The sequence below is a fragment of the Xiphias gladius genome, unplaced genomic scaffold (genome assembly GCF_016859285.1).
Source record: "Xiphias gladius isolate SHS-SW01 ecotype Sanya breed wild unplaced genomic scaffold, ASM1685928v1 HiC_scaffold_211, whole genome shotgun sequence".
Taxonomy (NCBI): Eukaryota; Metazoa; Chordata; class Actinopteri; order Istiophoriformes; family Xiphiidae; genus Xiphias; species Xiphias gladius.
This window is the reverse complement of record NW_024401877.1, coordinates 6,195-31,735: the sequence shown is the minus strand read 5'-3', so window position 1 is coordinate 31,735 and position 25,541 is coordinate 6,195. Positions and strand designations below refer to the sequence as shown.

The window sequence follows — 25,541 nt, the reverse complement described above, 5'->3', positions numbered from 1 at the left end:
ACTTTAATGGCCTTCGTGGTCTTCCGGGCCTTTCGGTGTTGCCGAGCTCACCAGTGCAATCCTTCCTTTTAATAATGTACCAAATTGTTGATTTGGCCACTCCTCAAGTTTCTGCCACCTGTCTGATAGGTTTGTTTTCATATTTCAGCCTAATGACGGCTTCCTCCACGAACAGTTACCAAATGCAAATTCAACACTTGGAATCAACTCCAGACCTTTTATCGGCCTCATTTGTCATAAAATAACAAGGGAAGAGGCCACTCTTTGCCATGAAACTAATTATTGGTCAATAATTACTTTTGAGCCTCTGAAAATAAGGGACTCTGTGTAAAAACGGCTGTAATTCCTAAGCGTTTAATGCAATATTTTTGTGAAACCCCCTTTGTGGCTTTGTTTCACATCCATCTTGGTGGTGTACAGAGGCAAAATTACAAATATTGTGTCACTGTCCAAATACTTATGTTCCTAACCGTGTGTCTTTATTCTAGTCAGAAATGATTTTTCTTGTGTGGTGAACTTTGTTATACACATTTCATACAAAGTTTACAGAGTAAAAGTCTTTCTGTTTTGCACTATAAACGGCAGCCAAACTGCTCTCCTAGGACTGACCTCAGGAGGAACAACATAAATTTGGGGATATTGTCATAAGTTATATGTATAACCCAAAGAAAATCACATATATAGTTCCAAGTCCCTGGACCATTTCAGTTTTCAAGTAGAATTGAGCTTTTTGGCAAGATGATCATTGATCATTTAATTGCTTTGACAAATTAGTGGCTCAGACTATTAATTATTTGAGCAAACAACACAAATATTGATCAGTAATACTGAAATAAATAAATAAACTAATAAATTAGACAAACCTTTACCCAAGGTGCAAAAACCATGACTTCATACATTTTAAATAGATGTGGCTCACAAAATAGGTTTGAATTTCCTTTTTCTTTTTTTTCAGTGAAACACTTTCAGGTGTGACAGACCTAAATTGTACTGGCCTGTTTTGAAATGTTACTCAAGTAAGTGACACTAAAGGACAGACATTTTGGAAGATTCACGTTGGTAAAGTGTCAGCAAAGTGTTTAGAGGTGACTAATGTGGTCACTAATGTGGTTGAGTGATAGGTGCTGCTTAGAAAGTCATCTGTAAAAACGAAAACATGGGTGAACACTATGTCTTACCACTAGAAGTCCTCCCACTTCCGAATTAATGTGAGAGAAATCTGAAGCTGTGGGTCTCTAAGCCTCAATAAAAAAATTGGTTTGAATGTGCTGACATCAGCTATTTAAAAAAAAAACAGTTTCAAATACTTGCCAAAATCAAATACGTGAATATACACTCAGTGGCAACTTCAGTAATAAATATATAGTAAAATTAATAACAGTGTCAGTGAAAACTGAACACTATCATCTTTGTAAAGGCAGAATTTATGGTTGAGCTGTCGTGTTGGATTGCACTACATTTTACAGGTGCACCTTTTAAGGTGGCCACTAAGTGTACATATAGCTGTGCGTTTGAACAAACAGTATACACACAGTTATATTTATATTAATTTAAAAACTTCAGATATTTACCAGTTGTAGAAAAGGTGCGACTTGTGCTCTCAAAAACAACATAACATCAGTAGTATATCTAGTGTTCTGTGTATGAGTCACGAAAAACAGTAGATGATTAGCTTCCTTGGCTTCATCAACAATGATACTGCAAAAGAAGTATATTTCTACTCTACTCTGTGACTAGTCATCACAAAATGTCTCAGTATACCTGCGTCTGGATTTGAGATGCTTTATATTAACCCAACTTCACTGAGTTTAACTAGTTGAAAAATGGGATTGTAGGGAAGAAATGCATAAAATAGGGCTTATTAACAGTGATAACTACTTACATTCGTGATATGGACAAAGTTAACACCCTGATCATTTTTACAACATTTTTTAGTATCAACATGTAAAATTATATGTATTGCATATAATACTTATTGTATATTTAGTAAGTATCCAAAATCCCACAGTACAAAGTTACACTTGTAACAGTAATACCTTCTAGTCAAATGAAAATCAAAACAAATTCAATTATGACATTTACAATATTTATTTCACAAGGATGTTACATGTCAAACTGTGTCAGATTTCTGAATTATACATGAAAGATTATAATTTTGTTTACAATATTAAGAATTATTACAAGACAGTATGTAGTAATGTAGTACTCAGGACATAAAAAGTGTAAATACATCTACAGTAACATGTTGTATTGAATGTAACAAAGCTAAATGCTTTTAATCTTTTAGAATTCATTGTTTTCTCAATCAGTTAGAACTGTCTGTCTCTTTCTTGATTGTCTTGATTTCAGAGCCAAGAGGTGGTGAAAGCTTCCTGTGCATTTGTGTGTGCGAGGAGCTTCCCAAACCCGCCGGCACAGAAGAAGCACACGGTGACAACCTCCTCTGTGCAGGTCCGTTCGGGACGCTCCTCATCCTCTCGACTGGTAACTGAAGAGGGTGTTGTCGGGGCAGGAGGGGTCTTCAGACCGTATTTGGTGCCTGGAAGGATAAAGGCTGCTGAGAGTGGTTCAGGACTCTGCTCTAGTGCTGGGACGTCCACTCTCAGCTGCTCCAGGAGTGCTGAAGACACAGAACGAGTCCTGCCCTGTCAAGTAGTCAAACAAGTAATGAATTGTTTTGGACACTGTGATACAACCTCTGCTTTGTAGGTAGCTATTTCGTTGAATGTGGCCTCTAATAATGGAATTACATTGTAAACAACGCAATAATATTCAAGAAAGTTCCCATAATAAATCTAATCCACATACAGTATGTAATGTTAACTTTAGCTAATCATCACTTTATGTCACTAGTGGTACTTCTGTAGTCTTAGTGAGGGGATTACTCACTTAGCCTAGTGAAAAACAGGCGACCACCGCTTTCCAGTTTGTCCTGTGGTCATCCATCCTTCTCATCTGGTCCGGAGCAAACGTCTTCTCTGTCGTCAGAGAAGCCTGGGAGAGAACAGCTGCCTCTGCTGGATGCAGCAGATGAGGGGAAGTGCTCCGTCCTTCACATCTCCACCTGCCACAAGAAAAAAAAAAATTTTGGTTGACTCTGTGATACAGCAACATGCCAGACAGCTCTGCTCTGTTGGAAGTGCAATCCAATGAGAGAATAATAAGTTATAGTAGCAACCCTAATGAAGTATTAACAAGTAATATACAGACAAGCAGGAAACATTTGTTACTGATGTCATTTAGCATGGACTTACCTTTGTCTGGTAAAGCCTCTACACCTTCTAAAGAAAAACTACATAAAAGTATAAAAGAGTTAGTAAGAGAAATAATCTCTGAGCCATTGAATAAGTGAAACAAAAATTTGCAGGACACTTTTGTAAATGTTGTTAGTAATTATTAACTTACCTCTGTATGGGCACCTAGAGCTTAGTTGAAAATCAAGAAACACAGTGTTCACAGGATAAAACAGTTGTTGAATGATTAAATAAATAATGTTACGTAGTAAATTGATAAACAGGTATATTTTATCGAAGGTAGTTTACACAGTGTCTATGTCTCTATATAACAGGCTATAGAGGGTAATTTCCTTTGCAAGTCAGACACTCATACTTACCTTTTCCCCCACATCATGTCAGGAGCAGTGACTCCTATGGTGGAGCATTTCCTACATTACCTGCAGGATTGCTATTTTTTCAATCCTTGGCTCCTCTTCGCACAACGTCCCCACTAAACCCCGGGATAGCATACCTGGGCCAGATGGGATACTGCAAATCCTGGCAAGTCTGACCAGGACAAGGTCCTCCTTTTAATACTCCTGCAGGGGGGCACTGAAGTATTTCACGCAGCATTGCTTAGCACTTTCATCTCATAGCAAGAAGGTTTTGGTCTTGCATGTTCTCCTTGGGCCTGTGTGGGTTTTCTTGCAGGGTCCGAGTCCAAAGGTGTCAACAAAACTCACAGGTCAGATTAGGTTGACTGATGACTCTAAATTGCCAGCCCTCCAGATTACAAATGGAACATCTAGCTACCACATATGTACAAATAGGTTTCAAGAGATGATCCAGCCACAAGATACAAGTGGGCCCTGGTGCAAGACGCTACCTAGGGCACTACCAACCTTGCAAGACGCAAAGGCTACTTGGGCATTGTCTCCTGCCTGTGAAGAATCAGAGGCCTGAATTTGAAGGAGCTGAGTCCCTGTACTTCTCTTCCCTGCTTCCGTTTGTAAAGGAGCTGAGGCCTGACGTAGAAGGAACTGCATCTTCAGGGTTTTCCTCGTAATTCACCCTCGGCCTCTTGCTACTTACCTGCTCTGTGTAACTCTCTTCCCTGCTCCTCTTTGCGGAGGAGCAGGGAAGAGAGTTACAGACGCGAATGCTACTTGGGGCTCCACCAGCTCCGCCAAATGAAAGGTTTTTACAGTTTTCCCAAACATCCAGCAAACAGCGTTAGCAAAAACTCTAATCAGAGTCGCTGTCATCAGCCCATCTTGGGGTTCCAAAAGGGACAAAAGGCCATGGTCTCCTGCCTGTGAAGAATCCAAGGCCTGAGGTTGAAGGAGCTGAGTCCCTGTAGTTCTCTTGAGTGCTTCCGTTTGAAAAGGAGCTGAGGCCTGACGTAGAAGGAACTGCGTCTTCAGGGTTTTCCTCGGAATTCACCCTCGGCCTCTTGCTACTTACCTGCCCCGTGTAGTTCTCTTCCCTGGTCCTCTTTGTGGAGGAGCTGAGGCCTGAAGTTGAGGGGGCACACTCTTCCAGCCTCTCAGAAAATGGGAGTACACTTCCCTCAGGTCGTTCCACTTGCTGCTCGGGAAGCTTCTCGGGCTGAACGGGTACCTGCGGGTGCCCGACCATCAGCTGCTGAGGAGCAGCGGCAGGACCACAAACGGGAGCAGCATCAGGAATACGAGCGGGAACAACAAGAAGAGGTGCGCCAGCAATAAAAGAAGGATGCATCCTTCGCCAGTCCTGCCAAAAGCTTTCTGGTGGGAACTGCTGGACGAGAGGGGACAGAGGTCTAAAGTCGTCTTCAAGGTCGTCTTCAAGGTACTCTTCAGAGAAAGTCATGGTGCTGTACCCTGAATCATTGCTGAAGTCGCCAGACCAGACCTCACCAATTTCACTTTCTGAGTCGGTCTCGTCGACTTCCCTATCGTCTTCCTCAAACTCCTCTTCCTCACCAGATGAGATGTTGACTGGGAGATTGTTGTCTTCGTCATCATCCACAACCAAGATCAGTTCAGGGAACCCATCTTCTGCAGGACGTCCAATGATGTCGTCTACACCACCTGAGAGGAAAAGGTTAAAGCAGCTGAAAAACCTGATTTCAAATTGTAGCTAATAAATAGCCCATCTGTGGTAATGATTATTTCATATTTACAAGTTAAAAACATTGTATTTTTCTCTGGTGCAAAGATTGTAACAATGGTTTAGTCTGAGTTGAATCTAATGAGATTTCAAATCAGAGCAAATTCTGAAAACACAATTCTTCACAGCCATAAAATAAAATCATGTAATAAAAAAGGAAGGTTACATTTAGAGTTCTTCAGAAGCCTGAGTAGATAATACATTGCAGAACAACAACAACAATTATCGTCTCAATTTAAAAAGTTTTTAATCATGAGGTGCCCGTCAACAACTCATAATTCATAACTGGCAACGACACTGGAGAGGAGGAGAGGAGAAACTCGCTACGCTGCGCGCATGGCACACACACGCGTCCGGTCGAACAACAAATGGCTTACTTCTCCTCCAAAAATAAGTAAATAAACAATGTCACACTAAAGAGCTAAGAGCATTTCAGTGTTATCGAAGTAACAAAATGTCACCTACAAACTCTGTGATGACTGAACACGACAGTGGAGGCTGAAGAAGGTCCAAAAACAGACATCTTCCATTTAATCTCCTTCTCAACAACATTGATATCTTGGTGCATTTTGAGGAATATCTGTTAATTACTTCATTCAATGTGATCGACTGTGAACATGAAATTACTACACAACTCGCTATCAGCTCCGGATATAATAAGTCAAGCTTCAAGAATCAAGCTAGCTCAGGGTCCCAACCACACACAACAACAGGCCCCGCTGCGGTTCCACCTGTACGTCCGGACGTTCTGACGTTAGGGCCTAAACGTTCCATCGTCTCCATGGTGCACAATAAAAAACTTTTTTTGGCATTATATGAAATTTGGCCCAGTCGCCATCTTTTTCCAATAATTTTGATGCAAAATTCGGACAATTTGATGCCCTCAAACCAAAACAACTGTTTTCAAATCACGACACTAACTGTTCATGACTTCTACAACTTTCCGGGATAATTTAAGAAATTCTGTCCATCAAATAATCATTTCACACTGAATAATCGTCGAAGAAGTGTCTAGTTTCACCAAATCTGTGTTTTCCCAACAGGCCCTAATGACATAATGTGAACTGTTCATCTTTAAATTCATAGTGACATTGATTTACACACTGATAAAGCTTGTAAGGATATTAACGCGATGAATAGACGAATCAGTCAGAAGTAAAATGATTTCAATAATATAGAATAAATAGAAAAGTTGTCTTACCTGCATCGTTGTCCAGCACCTGCTGGGGGGCGACTCTCCGGCAGGTGCTCCTCCGGGATCCGTGGTCTACTGGAGGACATGTTCAGACTCCTCGGTTTTCCACAATAGTCCAGTGATCCAAAGGTTTGGTTTTTCAGCAGGATCCGCTTTCCGGTAGTTTGTTTCCAGGAATGAAATTCTCCAAAAGTTTGCTTTCCACAGCTTTGGTTTGCAACAGGTCTATTCGTTTCCAAGTCCAGGTGCAAAAGGGGAGAATCCGAATGATGGGCACCCTTATATACCCACCGTGACGTTTTTTTTTTAGTGACGCACGCACGCGCGTGCGTGTACGTGGAGAAGACGCAGAGAGACGTTATTTTTCTGATTTTTTCCAATTTATTTTTCAATTTCCTTCATACTTCTGTGTTTTTTAATACATTATAATAAGGTTGTTATGTGGCAAAGTGAAATCCATTAATTGTCTCTTTTTTTTTCTTATTTTCTGGATCATTACTGACTTGTAAACGTTATACAAGGTGTTTCCGTTATACTTACGCCATTACGACAAAGCTGGATTTGAAACTGACACCAAGTTTGAGAGAGAGCGTTCGGGGAGAGTTAAGCAGACCAACAGATTGTATTAACTGTCCATTTTTTGTGTCTCCATGTTCATATGTAGTTATGATTTTCCATTTCTTCCATAGACTGTCTCCCTCAGCACCTAATATGTCCATAATGATAAAACCCACACATTTGAGAGCACTTCCGCCGTTCTCGTGCAGTTTACTGTGGTGCACATGCACCTACATCTTCTTGTGTGTTTTTGTTCTCAATCACGTTGTGTTTTTACAGTGTCCATGTAGTGCAGAGTTGTGCAAAACCATCCTCTCCAGTGTTATCAGTTTTGTTGCTGAGCTCACTGGACCCATAGTAACTCTCGCACCATCAAAATAAAGTTTTTAAAAGCTCTTTATTGTCGTATTTGTCCCAAACACTGACACAACGAGACACATTTACCTGCAGCAGCTGAAAGACTGTTAACAGGTCAGTGATGACGCTGTCCTTGCCGGACTACCTCCGACTTCTCCCAGACCTTTAGGAATGGTCCTAAATTCTGACTGATGAGTCAGAACAGTTTTTGTAAAAAAAAGAGAAAGTCTTATAAACTTCCCTTACTGTTATGTTGACTACAACAACTTGTGCTCTACTGTATATCCTATGATATATGCTATTTGGAATACTGTTCACATAAATCTTGAATGAGTTCACAGAGGATATAGTTATCATTTTAACTGAAACTCACCTGGAGAGCCTATAAAATGTTTGTATGTTCGTGAAACACATTTAAATTCTTTCTATATTTCCCAAACAGACAACCTAGTTGTCAAAATAAAAGGGAAACATTTCAACAAAGGTTTACTGCTGTGGCCATGTCATTGGCTTTCAAACTGACCAACACACAGCGCAGCTAATACGATAACTATTGAACTTTTTAAGAATGATAAAGATGTGGTTAATACAAATGTGTATTCATGCGAAATCCATCAATTTATGAACTTTTTTATGTCGTACAGATAATGAGGGAACTGGGCCAGACCTTGTATCTCTCATCAGAGATACAAGGCCGTAATAACTATGGGTTAATTACCAATCGGGCCTTCAAGACATGGGCCTGGGGGCCTAAAAGGTCATGGGGCCTCTGAGCCCGAGCCTCTGTGTGAGGTCATTGTTAATATTTATTGTTGGAGAGAGAAAGTCAAGAGTGCTCTTGAAAAACAGGCCGTCTCATCATCCATCCACTGTAGATCTCACACTCATCTAAGAAATAAATAGTTTAGGCTTCAGGTTTTGTTGTAAGTGCTTCAAACCTGATCATCAGGTTCTGTATTAGGCCTTAGATCCAAAGTGTGGACCTCATTGAAACACTGAGCTAATGTTTCCAGGATTAAAAGGTGTTTTTGTGGGTGGTGTAAGCTAAGAATATGCATTTACAGATTTCAGCAGGTCTGTAAGTCTGCCTTAAATATTTCAACTTATCAGAGAGTTAGCAAATTTCCAGTCAGGAGAGTTACACTTTCACTGGAGGTAACCTTCAACAATTCCTAAAACTGACCACCAGGGGGCGCAATGCGTAAAGTCCTCAAACCGTAAATATGCACTTGAATCTTTCAGGCTTGGAAAAACTAGTCTAGCTCCTAATTTGATTTTGAAGATTACGTGAATAATTATGTGTATTCTAAAAATAAATTGAAGGCAGTCACAAAGCTGAAATATGAATGCAAGTCGGGTTCTGCAAGACTGAAAATGATACGCTGCCAATGTGGAAAACTGAAAAAGTGCTGTATGGAGTGGATAGTCTGGGTGGCATTTAAGGTCACATGCACCATATAATCAGCTCAGAGATCTTACAAAATGTTGATAGGAAATGTTACGGTGTAGCATTTCTGTCGCTATTGGTTCTTATGTTACTGATCCACTGTTTCTAAGAAGACAATATTATTGATCTAGGAGATCTTAAATCCTAAAGTACAGTCAGAAACAAAGTGAGAGTTTTTGGTAACTTTTATTTTACTAAAAAAGGGGGAGAAGTTCACATTGACATTTAGCCTCAATATTACAGTATATTGAAATTCTTCTCAAAAGGAGTAAAATACAACCTTTTTTATTTTTATTTGATTTTAATCTTATATTAAAAATATCCAATAGTACTCATCTAGCAGTGCTTACAGTATCTTAAGATATGACGCAGGCTTGATAGCAGAAAGGTTGGCTTTGTATAGAGCAGAGATGGGCCTTGGCCAGTCTTAGTGAGGGCAGAGACAACTAACCTTTGTGTTACCCAGCCTGCTTTGATTGACAAGCTGATCATGCAATGAGGGCAACTACACAAATCATCCTATAGATTATAGGATTATTATCCTATAGGCTTGCAATGCAACAACGAGGAAAAAGCTAAATGTTCCATTCATTGTGGGTTTTTTTCCCCCAACAACCTTCATGTCTCAGAGTGGCCTTTCTCCTCTACAAAGTGATCAGAAATTGATTGGCCGACTTTCTGGTGTTTTTTTCTGTATAGTTTACCAACCATGTACGTGGTGGATGAGAAACTCAGACTAAAAAGAACGTCACTACCTGAATAAACTTCAAAAAACAGACTCCTCAGAGCTCCTCTCTAGTTGCGAAGAACTGTACAGGCACACATATTATATATATTTAAAATAAATAGGGCTAATTTGGCCAAGACTCACTGGGGAGGGCAGTTCTCTCTCGTTTGTCAGTACAGAGAGACACATGCCAGCCATTTATCAGGATGGCTTCCCAGCTACTTCTACACCTCACAAGTTCTCATAGTCCCTTAAACACACACACACACACACACACACACTTATTCAAGTACATCCACATTGTCACTCATACACCCAGCCTCCTCCACCACGTGCACAAAGCCAGAAAGACAGGAAAAGGAAACAAAACAGCTGTTGAACAGAATAATCATACATGTAAATGCCATTTTTCTGGAATGCCTCTGATCAGGACAAAATGCTGGAGGTTGAGTCGACTGGTTTCTGAAATCATAAAACCAGTTTCTGGAAAGGGCTCACTTGATGACACCACCATGCACACTTGGGCATGATCCCGACCACTACCCCAGGCTTTGGCCCTGGACCTCTCAACCTTTCCCATGGTGGTCCCAGAACTTTCACTAGAGTCTAGTAAAGAAAAACAGCATCATCATGTAAATATGACACTATTCATCACTCAACTGTGTAATGAGATTTGGATAATAAAATACGAATTAATTATTTCGAGTTATTCCACAGGAGAACTAAATTGGCCAAAATGTCTGGCTGGAGCTCTAAACAAAGGAATAAATGAGTAAAGAAGATTTCATAATGTCACTTTGTGGACAGGGATTGAAATTCGAAGTATCTGAATTACATTTACAGGCACTGCTACAAGAGTGGGTCACATTAGATGTGATGGTAGTTTTTAAAGTAACATGAGATCCCTGACACAGCTCCAAAAGTACCAAATGCGTAATTGGTGGAAAAACTACAGGAGCATTAGTGTAACGAAAAACAAACGAAACAGCTGAAATACTTAATAAGTCAATGGGAGCAATGTGGAAAATCATGACAACAAATGGCCAGCACATCTTTAAATGGAACAGTATTTCCAACTTGATACAAGGTTGATAAATGAAACTCACCAGCTGTGCGGGGGTGTTTGCAGTTGTGTTTACTCACTCATCTTTCATAATTAATAATAATTTCTATTTGCTTTTGTCGTGAAAGTGCAGGGGGATAATCTAACAAGGCTTCATGCATTCTCTGTAACTACATTACATTACAACTATGTTTGAGGGACCTCATGGTAGTTCTGTTCTGCTTTTTTAACTTGCCTCATATGGTCTTATAGCTCCCTCTGGTGTAGGACTGTTTGCTGTTTTTGACTTTCCCACATGATGATTGCACAAAGCTAGATAGCTTAAGAAAAACAAAGGTAGATATATATCATAAGAAAAACAGGAAAACAAGACAACAACTCTTCATCCAAATTATTACAGTTCATATATAGCAGCATGCCAAATAGAACCCTCACTGTTTCCTGGCCTTTTTCTTCTCTTACATTTTATTTGGTCTCTAGAAACCTCACACACAAATGCACAACAATTATCATTTCTTTTTTTTGTCTGTTTTTCATGTTTGCAGCACCGAGGCAAATCTGACTGGAAGAACGCGGTGTACGGTGGTTGTGTAACTGGAGGAGCGATCGGATTTCGTGGTATGTGACCTGGTACATTTCCTCGGATGTTTTAAATTAAAAGTACTTTATTTATTTCTGATGTATTCTTTTTGTCTTGCAGCTGGTCTGAAGGCTGGGGTCCTGGGATGTGGAGGCTTTGCTGCATTCTCTGCTGCAATTGAATATTATTTGCGGTGAACCACTAAAGAGTGGCTCTGTGGACAAGAACTTAATCGATGCACATCTGGGTGAGCCTGTAAAGACTCAAGCAGTGAGAACCCTAACTTTGTGAATATTTGCCTGCACATGGACGATTGCTGCAAAAGCAGAACGGATGTATTTGGTGAAAGCGACAGGTGCCTGTTTGTGCACAGTGATGCCACAGTGAACTAAAAAAGACCTGTCTGAATGTTCCTCTCATGTCTCATCACTTTTATCTTGTGGACAGTTTGAGCAAAGCAAACCAACTTCATATGGAGAATAGAGAGACTTAGCAGAGTGGGTCCCCTTCTGTGTCAGAGGTATGATGATGAAATGAAAATGTTGAACACAAATCACTTTCACACTGAGTCACGACCGCCTCAAATCAGACTCAGATAAACACTGTTCTTGTTGCAGAACATTGGTGTGATGTGTCAGTAACCAATCCATATCAGCTGTCATTAAAGCTGTTATTTGTTAACTTTGGCATTCAGTTTTTCCTGAAGTGTGTCCATGACCGCCAAAATTGTTAATTGCTGTTTAATTACAGTATTGATTCTAGCTTGAATCTGTGTAATGTGTGTCAATACAGTTCGAACATAAGTATTTGGACGGTGACAATTTCGTAATTTTGCCTGTACACCACGGCAGCTTTAATTCAAGGGTTTGACAAAAATATAGCATTAACATTTAAGGAATAGCAGAAATTTTTAGACATAGTCTTTCAATATTAGAGGATCAAAAGAAATTGGACAAAAATTGACAACTTTCATACGCCTACCTCCTCAAGAGTGTTCTTGACTTGGTTAGATGTTGTGAAGGGTTTTTCTTCATCAAGGAAAGAATTCTGCGATCATCCACTTTAATGGCCTTCGTGGTCTTCCGGGCCTTTCGGTGTTGCCGAGCTCACCAGTGCAATCCTTCCTTTTAATAATGTACCAAATTGTTGATTTGGCCACTCCTCAAGTTTCTGCCACCTGTCTGATAGGTTTGTTTTCATATTTCAGCCTAATGACGGCTTCCTCCACGAACAGTTACCAAATGCAAATTCAACACTTGGAATCAACTCCAGACCTTTTATCGGCCTCATTTGTCATAAAATAACAAGGGAAGAGGCCACTCTTTGCCATGAAAGTAATTATTGGTCAATAATTACTTTTGAGCCTCTGAAAATAAGGGACTCTGTGTAAAAATGGCTGTAATTCCTAAACGGTTAATGCAATATTTTTGTGAAACCCCCTTTGTGGCTTTGTTTCAAATCCATCTTGGTGGTGTACAGAGGCAAAATTACAAATATTGTGTCACTGTCCAAATACTTATGTTCCTAACCGTGTGTCTTTATTCTAGTCAGAAATGATTTTTCTTGTGTGGTGAACTTTGTTATACACATTTCATACAAAGTTTACAGAGTAAAAGTCTTTCTGTTTTGCACTATAAACGGCAGCCAAACTGCTCTCCTAGGACTGACCTCAGGAGGAACAACATAAATTTGGGGATATTGTCATAAGTTATATGTATAACCCAAAGAAAATCACATATATAGTTCCAAGTCCCTGACCATTTCAGTTTTCAAGTAGAATTGAGCTTTTTGGCAAGATGATCATTGATCATTTAATTGCTTTGACAAATTAGTGGCTCAGACTATTAATTATTTGAGCAAACAACACAAATATTGATCAGTAATACTGAAATAAATAAATAAACTAATAAATTAGACAAACCTTACCCAAGGTGCAAAAACCATGACTTCATACATTTTAAATAGATGTGGCTCACAAAATAGGTTTGAATTTCCTTTTTCTTTTTTTTCAGTGAAACACTTTCAGGTGTGACAGACCTAAATTGTACTGGCCTGTTTTGAAATGTTACTCAAGTAAGTGACACTAAAGGACAGACATTTTGGAAGATTCACGTTGGTAAAGTGTCAGCAAAGTGTTTAGAGGTGACTAATGTGGTCACTAATGTGGTTGAGTGATAGGTGCTGCTTAGAAAGTCATCTGTAAAAACGAAAACATGGGTGAACACTATGTCTTACCACTAGAAGTCCTCCCACTTCCGAATTAATGTGAGAGAAATCTGAAGCTGTGGGTCTCTAAGCCTCAATAAAAAATTGGTTTGAATGTGCTGACATCAGCTATTTAAAAAAACAGTTTCAAATACTTGCCAAAATCAAATACGTGAATATACACTCAGTGGCAACTTCAGTAATAAATATATAGTAAAATTAATAACAGTGTCAGTGAAAACTGAACACTATCATCTTTGTAAAGGCAGAATTTATGGTTGAGCTGTCGTGTTGGATTGCACTACATTTTACAGGTGCACCTTTTAAGGTGGCCACTAAGTGTACATATAGCTGTGCGTTTGAACAAACAGTATACACACAGTTATATTTATATTAATTTAAAAACTTCAGATATTTACCAGTTGTAGAAAAGGTGCGACTTGTGCTCTCAAAAACAACATAACATCAGTAGTATATCTAGTGTTCTGTGTATGAGTCACGAAAAACAGTAGATGATTAGCTTCCTTGGCTTCATCAACAATGATACTGCAAAAGAAGTATATTTCTACTCTACTCTGTGACTAGTCATCACAAAATGTCTCAGTATACCTGCGTCTGGATTTGAGATGCTTTATATTAACCCAACTTCACTGAGTTTAACTAGTTGAACAATGGGATTGTAGGGAAGAAATGCATAAAATAGGGCTTATTAACAGTGATAACTACTTACATTCGTGATATGGACAAAGTTAACACCCTGATCATTTTTACAACATTTTTTAGTATCAACATGTAAAATTATATGTATTGCATATAATACTTATTGTATATTTAGTAAGTATCCAAAATCCCACAGTACAAAGTTACACTTGTAACAGTAATACCTTCTAGTCAAATGAAAATCAAAACAAATTCAATTATGACATTTACAATATTTATTTCACAAGGATGTTACATGTCAAACTGTGTCAGATTTCTGAATTATACATGAAAGATTATAATTTTGTTTACAATATTAAGAATTATTACAAGACAGTATGTAGTAATGTAGTACTCAGGACATAAAAAGTGTAAATACATCTACAGTAACATGTTGTATTGAATGTAACAAAGCTAAATGCTTTTAATCTTTTAGAATTCATTGTTTTCTCAATCAGTTAGAACTGTCTGTCTCTTTCTTGATTGTCTTGATTTCAGAGCCAAGAGGTGGTGAAAGCTTCCTGTGCATTTGTGTGTGCGAGGAGCTTCCCAAACCCGCCGGCACAGAAGAAGCACACGGTGACAACCTCCTCTGTGCAGGTCCGCTCGACGCCTCATCCTCTCGACTGGTAACTGAAGAGGGTGTTGTCGGGGCAGGAGGGGTCTTCAGACCGTATTTGGTGCCTGGAAGGATAAAGGCTGCTGAGAGTGGTTCAGGACTCTGCTCTAGTGCTGGGACGTCCACTCTCAGCTGCTCCAGGAGTGCTGAAGACACAGAACGAGTCCTGCCCTGTCAAGTAGTCATACAATTATTGAATTGTTTTTGACACTGTGATACAACCTCTGCTTTGTAGGTAGCTATTTCGTTGAATGTGGCTCTAATAATGGAATTACATTGTAAACAACGCAATAATATTCAAGAAAGTTCCCATAATAAATCTAATCCACATACAGTATGTAATGTTAACTTTAGCTAATCATCACTTTATGTCACTAGTGGTACTTCTGTAGTCTTAGTGAGGATTACTCACTTAGCCTAGTGAAAACAGGCGACCACCGCTTTCCCAGTTTGTCCTGTGGTCATCCATCCTTCTCATCTGGTCTGAGCAAACGTCTTCTGTCGTCAGAGAAGCCTGGGAGAGAACAGCTGCCTCTGCTGGATGCAGCAGATGAGGGAAGTGCTCCGTCCTTCACATCTCCACCTGCCACAAGAAAAAAAAAATTTTGGTTGACTCTGTGATACAGCAACATGCCAGACAGCTCTGCTCTGTTGGAAGTGCAATCCAATGAGAGAATAATAAGTTATAGTAGCAACCCTAATGAAGTATTAACAAGTAATATACAGACAAGCAGGAAACATTTGTTACTGATGTCATTTAGCATGGACTTACCTTTGTCTGGTAAAGCCTCTACACCTTCTAAAGAAAAACTACATAAAAGTATAAAAGAGTTAGTAAGAGAAATAATCTCTGAGCCATTGAATAAGTGAAACAAAAATTTGCAGGACACTTTTGTAAATGTTGTTAGTAATTATTAACTTACCTCTGTATGGGCACCTAGAGCTTAGTTGAAAATCAAGAAACACAGTGTTCACAGGATAAAACAGTTGTTGAATGATTAAATAAATAATGTTACGTAGTAAATTGATAAACAGGTATATTTTATCGAAGGTAGTTTACACAGTGTCTATGTCTCTATATAACAGGCTATAGAGGGTAATTTCTTTGCAAGTCAGACACTATATACTTACCTTTTCCCCCACATCATGTCAGGAGCAGTGACTCCTATGGTGGAGCATTTCCTACATTACCTGCAGGATTGCTATTTTTTCAATCCTTGGCTCCTCTTCGCACAACGTCCCCACTAAACCCCGGGATAGCATACCTGGGCCAGATGGGATACTGCAAATCCTGGCAAGTCTGACCAGGACAAGGTCCTCCTTTAATACTCCTGCAGGGAGGCACTGAGGTATTTCACGCAGCATTGCTTAGCACTTTCATCTCATAGCAAGAAGGTTTTGGTCTTGCATGTTCTCCTTGGGCCTGTGTGGGTTTCCTTGCAGGGTCCGAGTCCAAAGGTGTCAACAAAACTCACAGGTCAGATTAGGTTGACTGATGACTCTAAATTGCCAGCCCTCCAGATTACAAATGGAACATCTAGCTACCACATATGTACAAATAGGTTTCAAGAGATGATCCAGCCACAAGATACAAGTGGGCCCTGGTGCAAGACGCTACCTAGGGCACTACCAACCTTGCAAGACGCAAAGGCTACTTGGGCATTGTCTCCTGCCTGTGAAGAATCAGAGGCCTGAATTTGAAGGAGCTGAGTCCCTGTACTTCTCTTCCCTGCTTCCGTTTGTAAAGGAGCTGAGGCCTGACGTAGAAGGAACTGCATCTTCAGGGTTTTCCTCGTAATTCACCCTCGGCCTCTTGCTACTTATTTGCTCTAGGTAACTCTCTTCCCTGCTCCTCTTTGCGGAGGAGCAGGGAAGAGAGTTACAGACGCGAATGCTACTTGGGGCTCCACCAGCTCCGCCAAATGAAAGGTTTTTACAGTTTTCCCAAACATCCAGCAAACAGCGTTAGCAAAAACTCTAATCAGAGTCGCTGTCATCAGCCCATCTTGGGGTTCCAAAAGGGACAAAAGGCCATGGTCTCCTGCCTGTGAAGAATCCAAGGCCTGAGGTTGAAGGAGCTGAGTCCCTGTAGTTCTCTTGAGTGCTTCCGTTTGAAAAGGAGCTGAGGCCTGACGTAGAAGGAACTGCGTCTTCAGGGTTTTCCTCGGAATTCACCCTCGGCCTCTTGCTACTTACCTGCCCCGTGTAGTTCTCTTCCCTGGTCCTCTTTGTGGAGGAGCTGAGGCCTGAAGTTGAGGGGGCACACTCTTCCAGCCTCTCAGAAAATGGGAGTACACTTCCCTCAGGTCGTTCCACTTGCTGCTCGGGAAGCTTCTCGGGCTGAACGGGTACCTGCGGGTGCCCGACCATCAGCTGCTGAGGAGCAGCGGCAGGACCACAAACGGGAGCAGCATCAGGAATACCAACGGGAACAACAAGAAGAGGAGCGCCAGCAATAAAAGAAGGATGCATCCTTCGCCAGTCCTGCCCAAAGCTTTCTGGTGGGAACTGCTGGACGAGAGGGGACAGAGGTCTAAAGTCGCCTTCAAGGTCGTCTTCAAGGTACTCTTCAGAGAAAGTCATGGTGCTGTACCCTGAATCATTGCTGAAGTCGCCAGACCAGACCTCACCAATTTCACTTTCTGAGTCGGTCTCGTCGACTTCCCTATCGTCTTCCTCAAACTCCTCTTCCTCACCAGATGAGATGTTGACTGGGAGATTGTTGTCTTCGCCATCATCCACAACCAAGATCAGTTCAGGGAACCCATCTTCTGCAGGACGCCCAATGATGTCGCTTCTACACCACCTGAGAGGAAAAGGTTAAAGCAGCTGAAAAACCTGATTTCAAATTGTAGCTAATAAATAGCCCATCTGTGGTAATGATTATTTCATATTTACAAGTTAAAAACATTGTATTTTTCTCTGGTGCAAAGATTGTAACAATGGTTTAGTCTGAGTTGAATCTAATGAGATTTCAAATCAGAGCAAATTCTGAAAACACAATTCTTCACAGCCATAAAATAAAATCATGTAATACAAAGGAAGGTTACATTTAGAGTTCTTCAGAAGCCTGAGTAGATAATACATTGCAGAACAACAACAACAATTATCGTCTCAATTTAAAAAGTTTTTAATCATGAGGTGCCCGTCAACAACTCATAATTCATAACTGGCAACGAGACTGGAGAGGAGGAGAGGAGAAACTCGCTACGCTGCGCGCATGGCACACACACGCGTCCGGTCGAACAACAAATGGCTTACTTCTCCTCCAAAAATAAGTAAATAAACAATGTCACACTAAAGAGCTAAGAGCATTTCAGTGTTATCGAAGTAACAAAATGTCACCTACAAACTCTGTGATGACTGAACACGACAGTGGAGGCTGAAGAAGGTCCAAAACAGACATCTTCCATTTAATCTCCTTCAACAACATTGATATCTTGGTGCATTTTGAGGAATATCTGTTAATTACTTCATTCAATGTGATCGACTGTGAACATGAAATTACTACACAACTCGCTATCAGCTCCGGATATAATAAGTCAAGCTTCAAGAATCAAGCTAGCTCAGGGTCCCAACCACACACAACAACAGGCCCCGCTGCGGTTCCACCTGTACGTCCGGACGTTCTGACGTTAGGGCCTAAACGTTCCATCGTCTCCATGGTGCACAATAAAAACTTTTTTTGGCATTATATGAAATTTGGCCCAGTCGCCATCTTTTTCCAATAATTTTGATGCAAAATTCGGACAATTTGATGCCCTCAAACCAAAACAACTGTTTTCAAATCACGACACTAACTGTTCATGACTTCTACAACTTTCCCGGGATAATTTAAGAAATTCTGTCCATCAAATAATCATTTCACACTGAATAATCGTCGAAGAAGTGTCTAGTTTCACCAAATCTGTGTTTTCCCAACAGGCCCTAATGACATAATGTGAACTGTTCATCTTTAAATTCATAGTGACATTGATTTACACACTGATAAAGCTTGTAAGGATATTAACGCGATGAATAGACGAATCAGTCAGAAGTAAAATGATTTCAATAATATAGAATAAATAGAAAAGTTGTCTTACCTGCATCGTTGTCCAGCACCTGCTGGGGGGCGACTCCCTCCGGCAGGTGCTCCTCCGGGATCCGTGGTCTACTGGAGGACATGTTCAGACTCCTCGGTTTTCCACAATAGTCCAGTGATCCAAAGGTTTGGTTTTTCAGCAGGATCCGCTTTCCGGTAGTTTGTTTCCAGGAATGAAATTCTCCAAAAGTTTGCTTTCCACAGCTTTGGTTTGCAACAGGTCTATTCGTTTCCAAGTCCAGGTGCAAAAGGGGAGAATCCGAATGATGGGCACCCTTATATACCCACCGTGACGTTTTTTTTTTAGTGACGCACGCACGCGCGTGCGTGTACGTGGAGAAGACGCAGAGAGACGTTATTTTTCTGATTTTTTCCAATTTATTTTTCAATTTCCTTCATACTTCTGTGTTTTTTAATACATTATAATAAGGTTGTTATGTGGCAAAGTGAAATCCATTAATTGTCTCTTTTTTTTTTTCTTATTTTCTGGATCATTACTGACTTGTAAACGTTATACAAGGTGTTTCCGTTATACTTACGCCATTACAACAAAGCTGGATTTGAAACTGACACCAAGTTTGAGAGAGAGCGTTCGGGGAGAGTTAAGCAGACCAACAGATTGTATTAACTGTCCATTTTTTGTGTCTCCATGTTCATATGTAGTTATGATTTTCCATTTCTTCCATAGACTGTCTCACTCAGCACCTCATATGTCCTTAATGATAAAACCCACACATTTGAGAGCACTTCCGCCGTTCTCGTGCGGTTTACTGTGGTGCACATGCACCTACATCTTCTTGTGTGTTTTTGTTCTCAATCACGTTGTGTTTTTACAGTGTCCATGTAGTGCAGAGTTGTGCAAAACCATCCTCTCCAGTGTTATCAGTTTTGTTGCTGAGCTCACTGGACCCATAGTAACTCTCGCACCATCAAAATAAAGTTTTTAAAAGCTCCTTATTGTCGATTTGTCCCAAACACTGACACAACGAGACACATTTACCTGCAGCAGCTGAAAGACTGTTAACAGGTCAGTGATGACGCTGTCCTTGCCGGACTACCTCCGACTTCTCCCAGACCTTTAGGAATGGTCCTAAATTCTGACTGATGAGTCAGAACAGTTTTTGTAAAAAAAGAGAAAGAGAAAGTCTTATAAACTTCCCTTACTGTTATGTTGACTACAACAACTTGTGCTCTACTGTATATCCTATGATATATGCTATTTGGAATACTGTTCACATAAATCTTGAATGAGTTCACAGAGGATATAGTTATCATTTTAACTGAAACTCACCTGGAGAGCCTATAAAATGTTTGTATGTTCGTGAAACACATTTAAATTGTTTCTACATTTCCCAAACAGACAACCTAGTTGTCAAAATAAAAGGGAAACATTTCAACAAAGGTTTACTGCTGTGGCCATGTCATTGGCTTTCAAACTGACCAACACACAGCGCAGCTAATACGATAACTATTGAACTTTTTAAGAATGATAAAGATGTGGTTAATACAAATGTGTATTCATGCGAAATCCATCAATTTATGAACTTTTTTATGTTGTACAGATAATGAGGGAACTGGGCCAGACCTTGGATCTCTCATCAGAGATACAAGGCCGTGATTTCTATGGGTTAATTACCAATCGGGCCTTTCAAGACACGGGCCTGGGGGCCTAAAAGGTCATGGGGCTCTGAGCCCGAGCCTCTGTGTGAGGTCGTTGTTAATACTTATTGTTGGAGAGAGAAAGTACAAAGTCAAGAGTGCTCTTGAAAAACAGGCCGTCTCATCATCCATCCACTGCAGATCTCACACTCATCTAAGAAATAAATAGTTTAGGCTTCAGGTTTTGTTGTAAGTGCTTCAAACCTGATCATCAGGTTCTGTATTAGGCCTTAGATCCAAAGTGTGGACCTCATTGAAACACTGAGCTAATGTTTCCAGGATTAAAAGGTGTTTTTGTGGGTGGTGTAAGCTAAGAATATGCATTTACAGATTTCAGCAGGTCTCTACGCCTGCCTTAAATATTTCAACATATCAGAGAGTTAGCAAATTTCCAGTCAGGAGAGTTACACTTTCACTGGAGGTAACCTTTAACAATTCCTAAAACTGAAAAAGTGCTGTATGGAGTGGATAGTCTGGGTGGCATTTAAGGTCACATGCACCATATAATCAGCTCAGAGATCTTACAAAATGTTGATAGGAAATGTTACGGTGTAGCATTTCTGTCGCTATTGGTTCTTATGTTACTGATCCACTGTTTCTAAGAAGACAATATTATTGATCTAGGAGATCTTAAATCCTAAAGTACAGTCAGACACAAAGTGAGAGTTTTTGGTAACTTTTATTTTACTAAAAAAAGGGGGAGAAGTTCACATTGACATTTAGCCTCAATATTACAGTATATTGAAATTCTTCTCAAAAGGAGTAAAATACAACCTTTTTTATTTTTATTTGATTTTAATCTTATATTAAAAATATCCAATAGTACTCATCTAGCAGTGCTTACAGTATCTTAAGATATGACGCAGGCTTGATAGCAGAAAGGTTGGCTTTGTATAGAGCAGAGATGGGCCTTGGCCAGTCTTAGTGAGGGCAGAGACAACTAACCTTTGTGTTACCCAGCCTGCTTTGATTGACAAGCTGATCATGCAATGAGGGCAACTACATAAATCATCCTATATATTATAGGATTATTATCCTATAGGCTTGCAATGCAATAACGAGAAAAAAGCTAAATGTTCCATTCATTGTGGGTTTTTTTTCCCCAACAACCTTCATGTCTCAGAGTGGCCTTTCTCCTCTACAAAGTGATCAGAAATTGATTGGCCGACTTTCTGGTGTTTTTTTCTGTACAGCTTACCAACCATGTACGTGGTGGATGAGAAACTCAGACTAAAAAGAACGTCACTACCTGAATAAACTTCAAAAAACAGACTCCTCAGAGCTCCTCTCTAGTTGCACAGAACTGTACAGGCACACATATTATATATATTTAAAATAAATAGGGCTAATTTGGCCAAGACTCACTGGGGAGGGCAGTTCTCTCGTTTGTCAGTACAGAGAGACACATGCCAGCCATTTATCAGGATGGCTTCCCAGCTACTTCTACACCTCACAAGTTCTCATAGTCCCTTAAACACACACACACACACACACACACACACACACACACACACACACACACACACTTATTCAAGTACATCCACATTGTCACTCATACACCCAGCCTCCTCCACCACGTGCACAAAGCCAGAAAGACAGGAAAAGGAAACAAAAACAGCTGTTGAACAGAATAATCATACATGTAAATGCCATTTTTCTGGAATGCCTCTGATCAGGACAAAATGCTGGAGGTTGAGTCGACTGGTTTCTGAAATCATAAAACCAGTTTCTGGAAAGGGCTCACTTGATGACACCACCATGCACACTTGGGCATGATCCCGACCACTACCCCAGGCTTTGGCCCTGGACCTCTCAACCTTCCCATGGTGGTCCCAGAACTTTCACTAGAGTCTAGTAAAGAAAAACAGCATCATCATGTAAATATGACACTATTCATCACTCAACTGTGTAATGAGATTTGGATAATAAAATACGAATTAATTATTTCGAGTTATTCCACAGGAGAACTAAATTGGCCAAAATGTCTGGCTGGAGCTCTAAACAAAGGAATAAATGAGTAAAGAAGATTTCATAATGTCACTTTGTGGACAGGGATTGAAATTCGGAAGTATCTGAATTACATTTACAGGCACTGCTACAAGAGTGGGTCACATTAGATGTGATGGTAGTTTTTAAAGTAACATGAGATCCCTGACACAGCTCCAAAAGTACCCAATGCGTAATTGGTGGAAAAACTACAGGAGCATTAGTGTAACGAAAAACAAACGAAACAGCTGAAATACTTAATAAGTCAATGGGAGCAATGTGGAAAATCATGACAACAAATGGCAAACACATCTTTAAATGGAACAGTATTTCCAACTTGATACAAGGTTGATAAATGAAACTCATATGGACTTGCAGGCGACATTTGTTACTGTTGCCATTTAGCATGGACTTAGCTTTGTCTGGTAAAGCATCCACACTTTCTAAAGAAAAAACACATAAAAGTATAACTGAGTAAGAAAAATTATCTCTGACCCATTGAATAAGTGAAATTAAAATTTGCAGAACACTTTGGTTAATGTTAATTATTAACTTACTTCTGTATGGGCATCTAGAGCTTAGTTAAAAATCTAAGAACAGAGGAAACAGGACAAAACAGTTGTTGAAAGATTAAATACCAAGGGCTTTGACAGCCCTGCCAAAGAGTCGAAGGCTACCCAAGCTTTACCCAAACAAGTGCAAAAGCCAGCCCTCTCAAGTTTTCAAAGAGATGATCCAGTGGGCCCTGGTGCAAGACGCTACCTAGGGCACTACCAACCTTGCAAGACGCCAAGGCTACTTGGGGCTTCACCAGCTCTGCCAAATGAAAAGTTTTTACAGTTTTCCAAACATGCAGCAAACAGGGTTGTCAAAACTCTAATCAGAGTCGCTGTCATCAGCCCATCTTGAGGTTCCAAAAGGACAAAGGCCACTTTCTCCTGCCTGTGAAGAATCCAAGGCCTGAAGTTGAAGGAGCTGAGTCCCTGTAGTTCTTCCGTGGCCTGCTTGTAAAGGAGCTGGAGCCTGACGAGAAGGAACTGACTCTTCAGGGTTTTCCTCATAATTCCCTCGGCCTCTTGCTACTTACCTGCTCTGTGTAACTCTCTTCCCTGCCCCTCTTTGTTGAGGAGCTGAGGCCTGAAGTTGAGGGGGCACACTCTTCCAACCTTTGAGAAACTGAGAGTAGACCTCCTACAGGTTGTTCCACTTGCTGCTCTGGAAGCTTCTTGGACTGAATAGGTCCCTCATGGTGTCCGACCATCAGCTGCTGAGGAGCAGCAGCACGACCACAAACGGGAGCATGCATCAGGAATAAGAGCGGCCTCAGGGTTTCAAAGAAATGATCCAGCTACCAGATACAAGTGGGCCCTGGTGCAAGACGCTACCTAGGGCACTACCAACCTTGCAAGATGCAAAGGCTACTTGGGGCTTCACCAGCTCTACAAAATGAAAAGTTTTTACAGTTTTCCAAACTTGCAGCAAACAGGGTTGTCAAAAACTCTAATAAGAGTCGCTGTCATCAGCCCATCTTGGGGTTCCAAGAGGGACAAAAGGCCATGGTCTCCTGCCTGTGAAGAATCCAAGGCCTGAGGTTGAAGGAGCTGAGTCCCTGTATTTCTCCTCCGTGCTTCCGTTTGAAAAGGAGCTGAGGCCTGACGTAGAAGGAACTGCATCTTCAGGGTTTTCCTCGTAATTCACCCTCGGCCTCTTGCTACTTACCTGCCCTGTGTAGTTCTCTTCCCTGGTCCTCTTTGTGGAGGAGCTGAGGCCTGAAGTTGAGGGGGCACACTCTTCCAGCCTCTCAGAAAATGGGAGTACACTTCCCTCAGGTCGTTCCACTTTCTGCTCGGGAAGCTTCTGGGGCTTAACGGGTACCTGCAGGTGTCCGACCATCAGCTACTTAGGAGCAGCAGCAGGACCACAAACGGGAGAAGCGTCAGGAATATGAGCGGCCTAGTGGTACTTCTGTACTCTTAGTGAGGGGATTACTCACTTAGCCTAGAGAAAAACAGGCGACCACCGCGGGCCCAGTTTGTCCTGTGGTCATCCATCCTTCTCATCTGGTCCAGAGCAAACGTCTTCTGTCGTCAGAGAAGCCTGGGAGAGAACAGCTGCCTCTGCTGGATGCAGCAGATAAGGGAAGTGCTCCATCCTTCACATCTCCACCTGCCACAACAAGGAAAAAAAACTGTTGGTTGACTCTGTGATACAGCAACATGCCAGACAGCTCTGCTCTGTTGGAAGTGCAATCCAATGAGAGAATAATAAGTTATAGTAGCAACACTACTGAAGTATTAACAAGTAATATACAGACAAGCAGGAAACATTTGTTACTGATGTCATTTAGCATGGACTTACCTTTGTCTGGTAAAGCATCTACACCTTCTAAAGAAAAACTGCATAAAAGTATAAAAGAGTGAGTAAGAGAAATAATCTCTGAGCCATTGAATAAGTGAAACAAAAATTTGCAGGACACTTTTGTAAATGTTGTTAGTAATTATTAGGTAGTTTACACAGTGTCTATGTCTCTATATAACAGGCTATAGAGGGTAATTTCCTTTGCAAGTCAGACACTCATACTTACCTTTTTCCCCACATCATGTCAGGAGCAGTGACTCCTATGGTGGAGCATTTCCTACATTACCTACAGGATTGCTATTTTTTCAATCCTGGGCTCCTCTTCACACAACATCCCCACTAAACCCCAGGATAGCATACCTGGGCTAGATGGGATACTGCAAATCCTGGCAAGTCTAACCAGGACAAGGTCCTCCTTTTAATACTCCTGCAGGGAGGCACTGAAGTATTTCACGCAGCATCGCTTAACACTTTCATCTCATAGCAAGAAGGTTTTGGTCTTGCATGTTCTCCTTGTGTGGGTTTTTCTGCAGGGTCCGAGTCCAAAGGTGTCCACAAAACTCACAGGTTAGATTAGGTTGACTGATGACTCTAAATTGCCAGCCCTCCAGATTACAAATGGAACATCTAGCTACCACATA

The 25,541-nt window shown here is 40.7% G+C and overlaps 1 protein-coding gene across 1 annotated transcript; it reads right to left on the bottom strand.

The window, feature by feature from the left end:
* Window positions 1–4,392: 4,392 nt before the first annotated feature.
* LOC120787558 lies at window positions 4,393–18,980 on the bottom strand. Its single transcript, XM_040123275.1, has 2 exons — window positions 18,899–18,980; window positions 4,393–5,287 (listed from the first exon to the last, which is right to left on the bottom strand). Exons 1-2 carry the CDS (start codon window positions 18,978–18,980, stop codon window positions 4,461–4,463), a joined length of 909 nt encoding a protein of 302 aa, XP_039979209.1. The 3' UTR covers window positions 4,393–4,460.
* Window positions 18,981–25,541: the final 6,561 nt, after the last annotated feature.

What these genes read in the sequence shown, in the direction of transcription:
- LOC120787558 (XM_040123275.1), bottom strand. Translation starts at nt 18,980, where the DNA reads ATGTCCTCCAGTAGACCACGGATCCCGGAGGAGCACCTGCCGGAGGGA. An exon ending in GGTGCTGGACAACGATGCAG is followed by an intron (nt 5,288 to 18,898) that starts GTAAGACAACTT and finishes TTTTCCTCTCAG; the next exon opens with GTGGTGTAGACGACATCATT.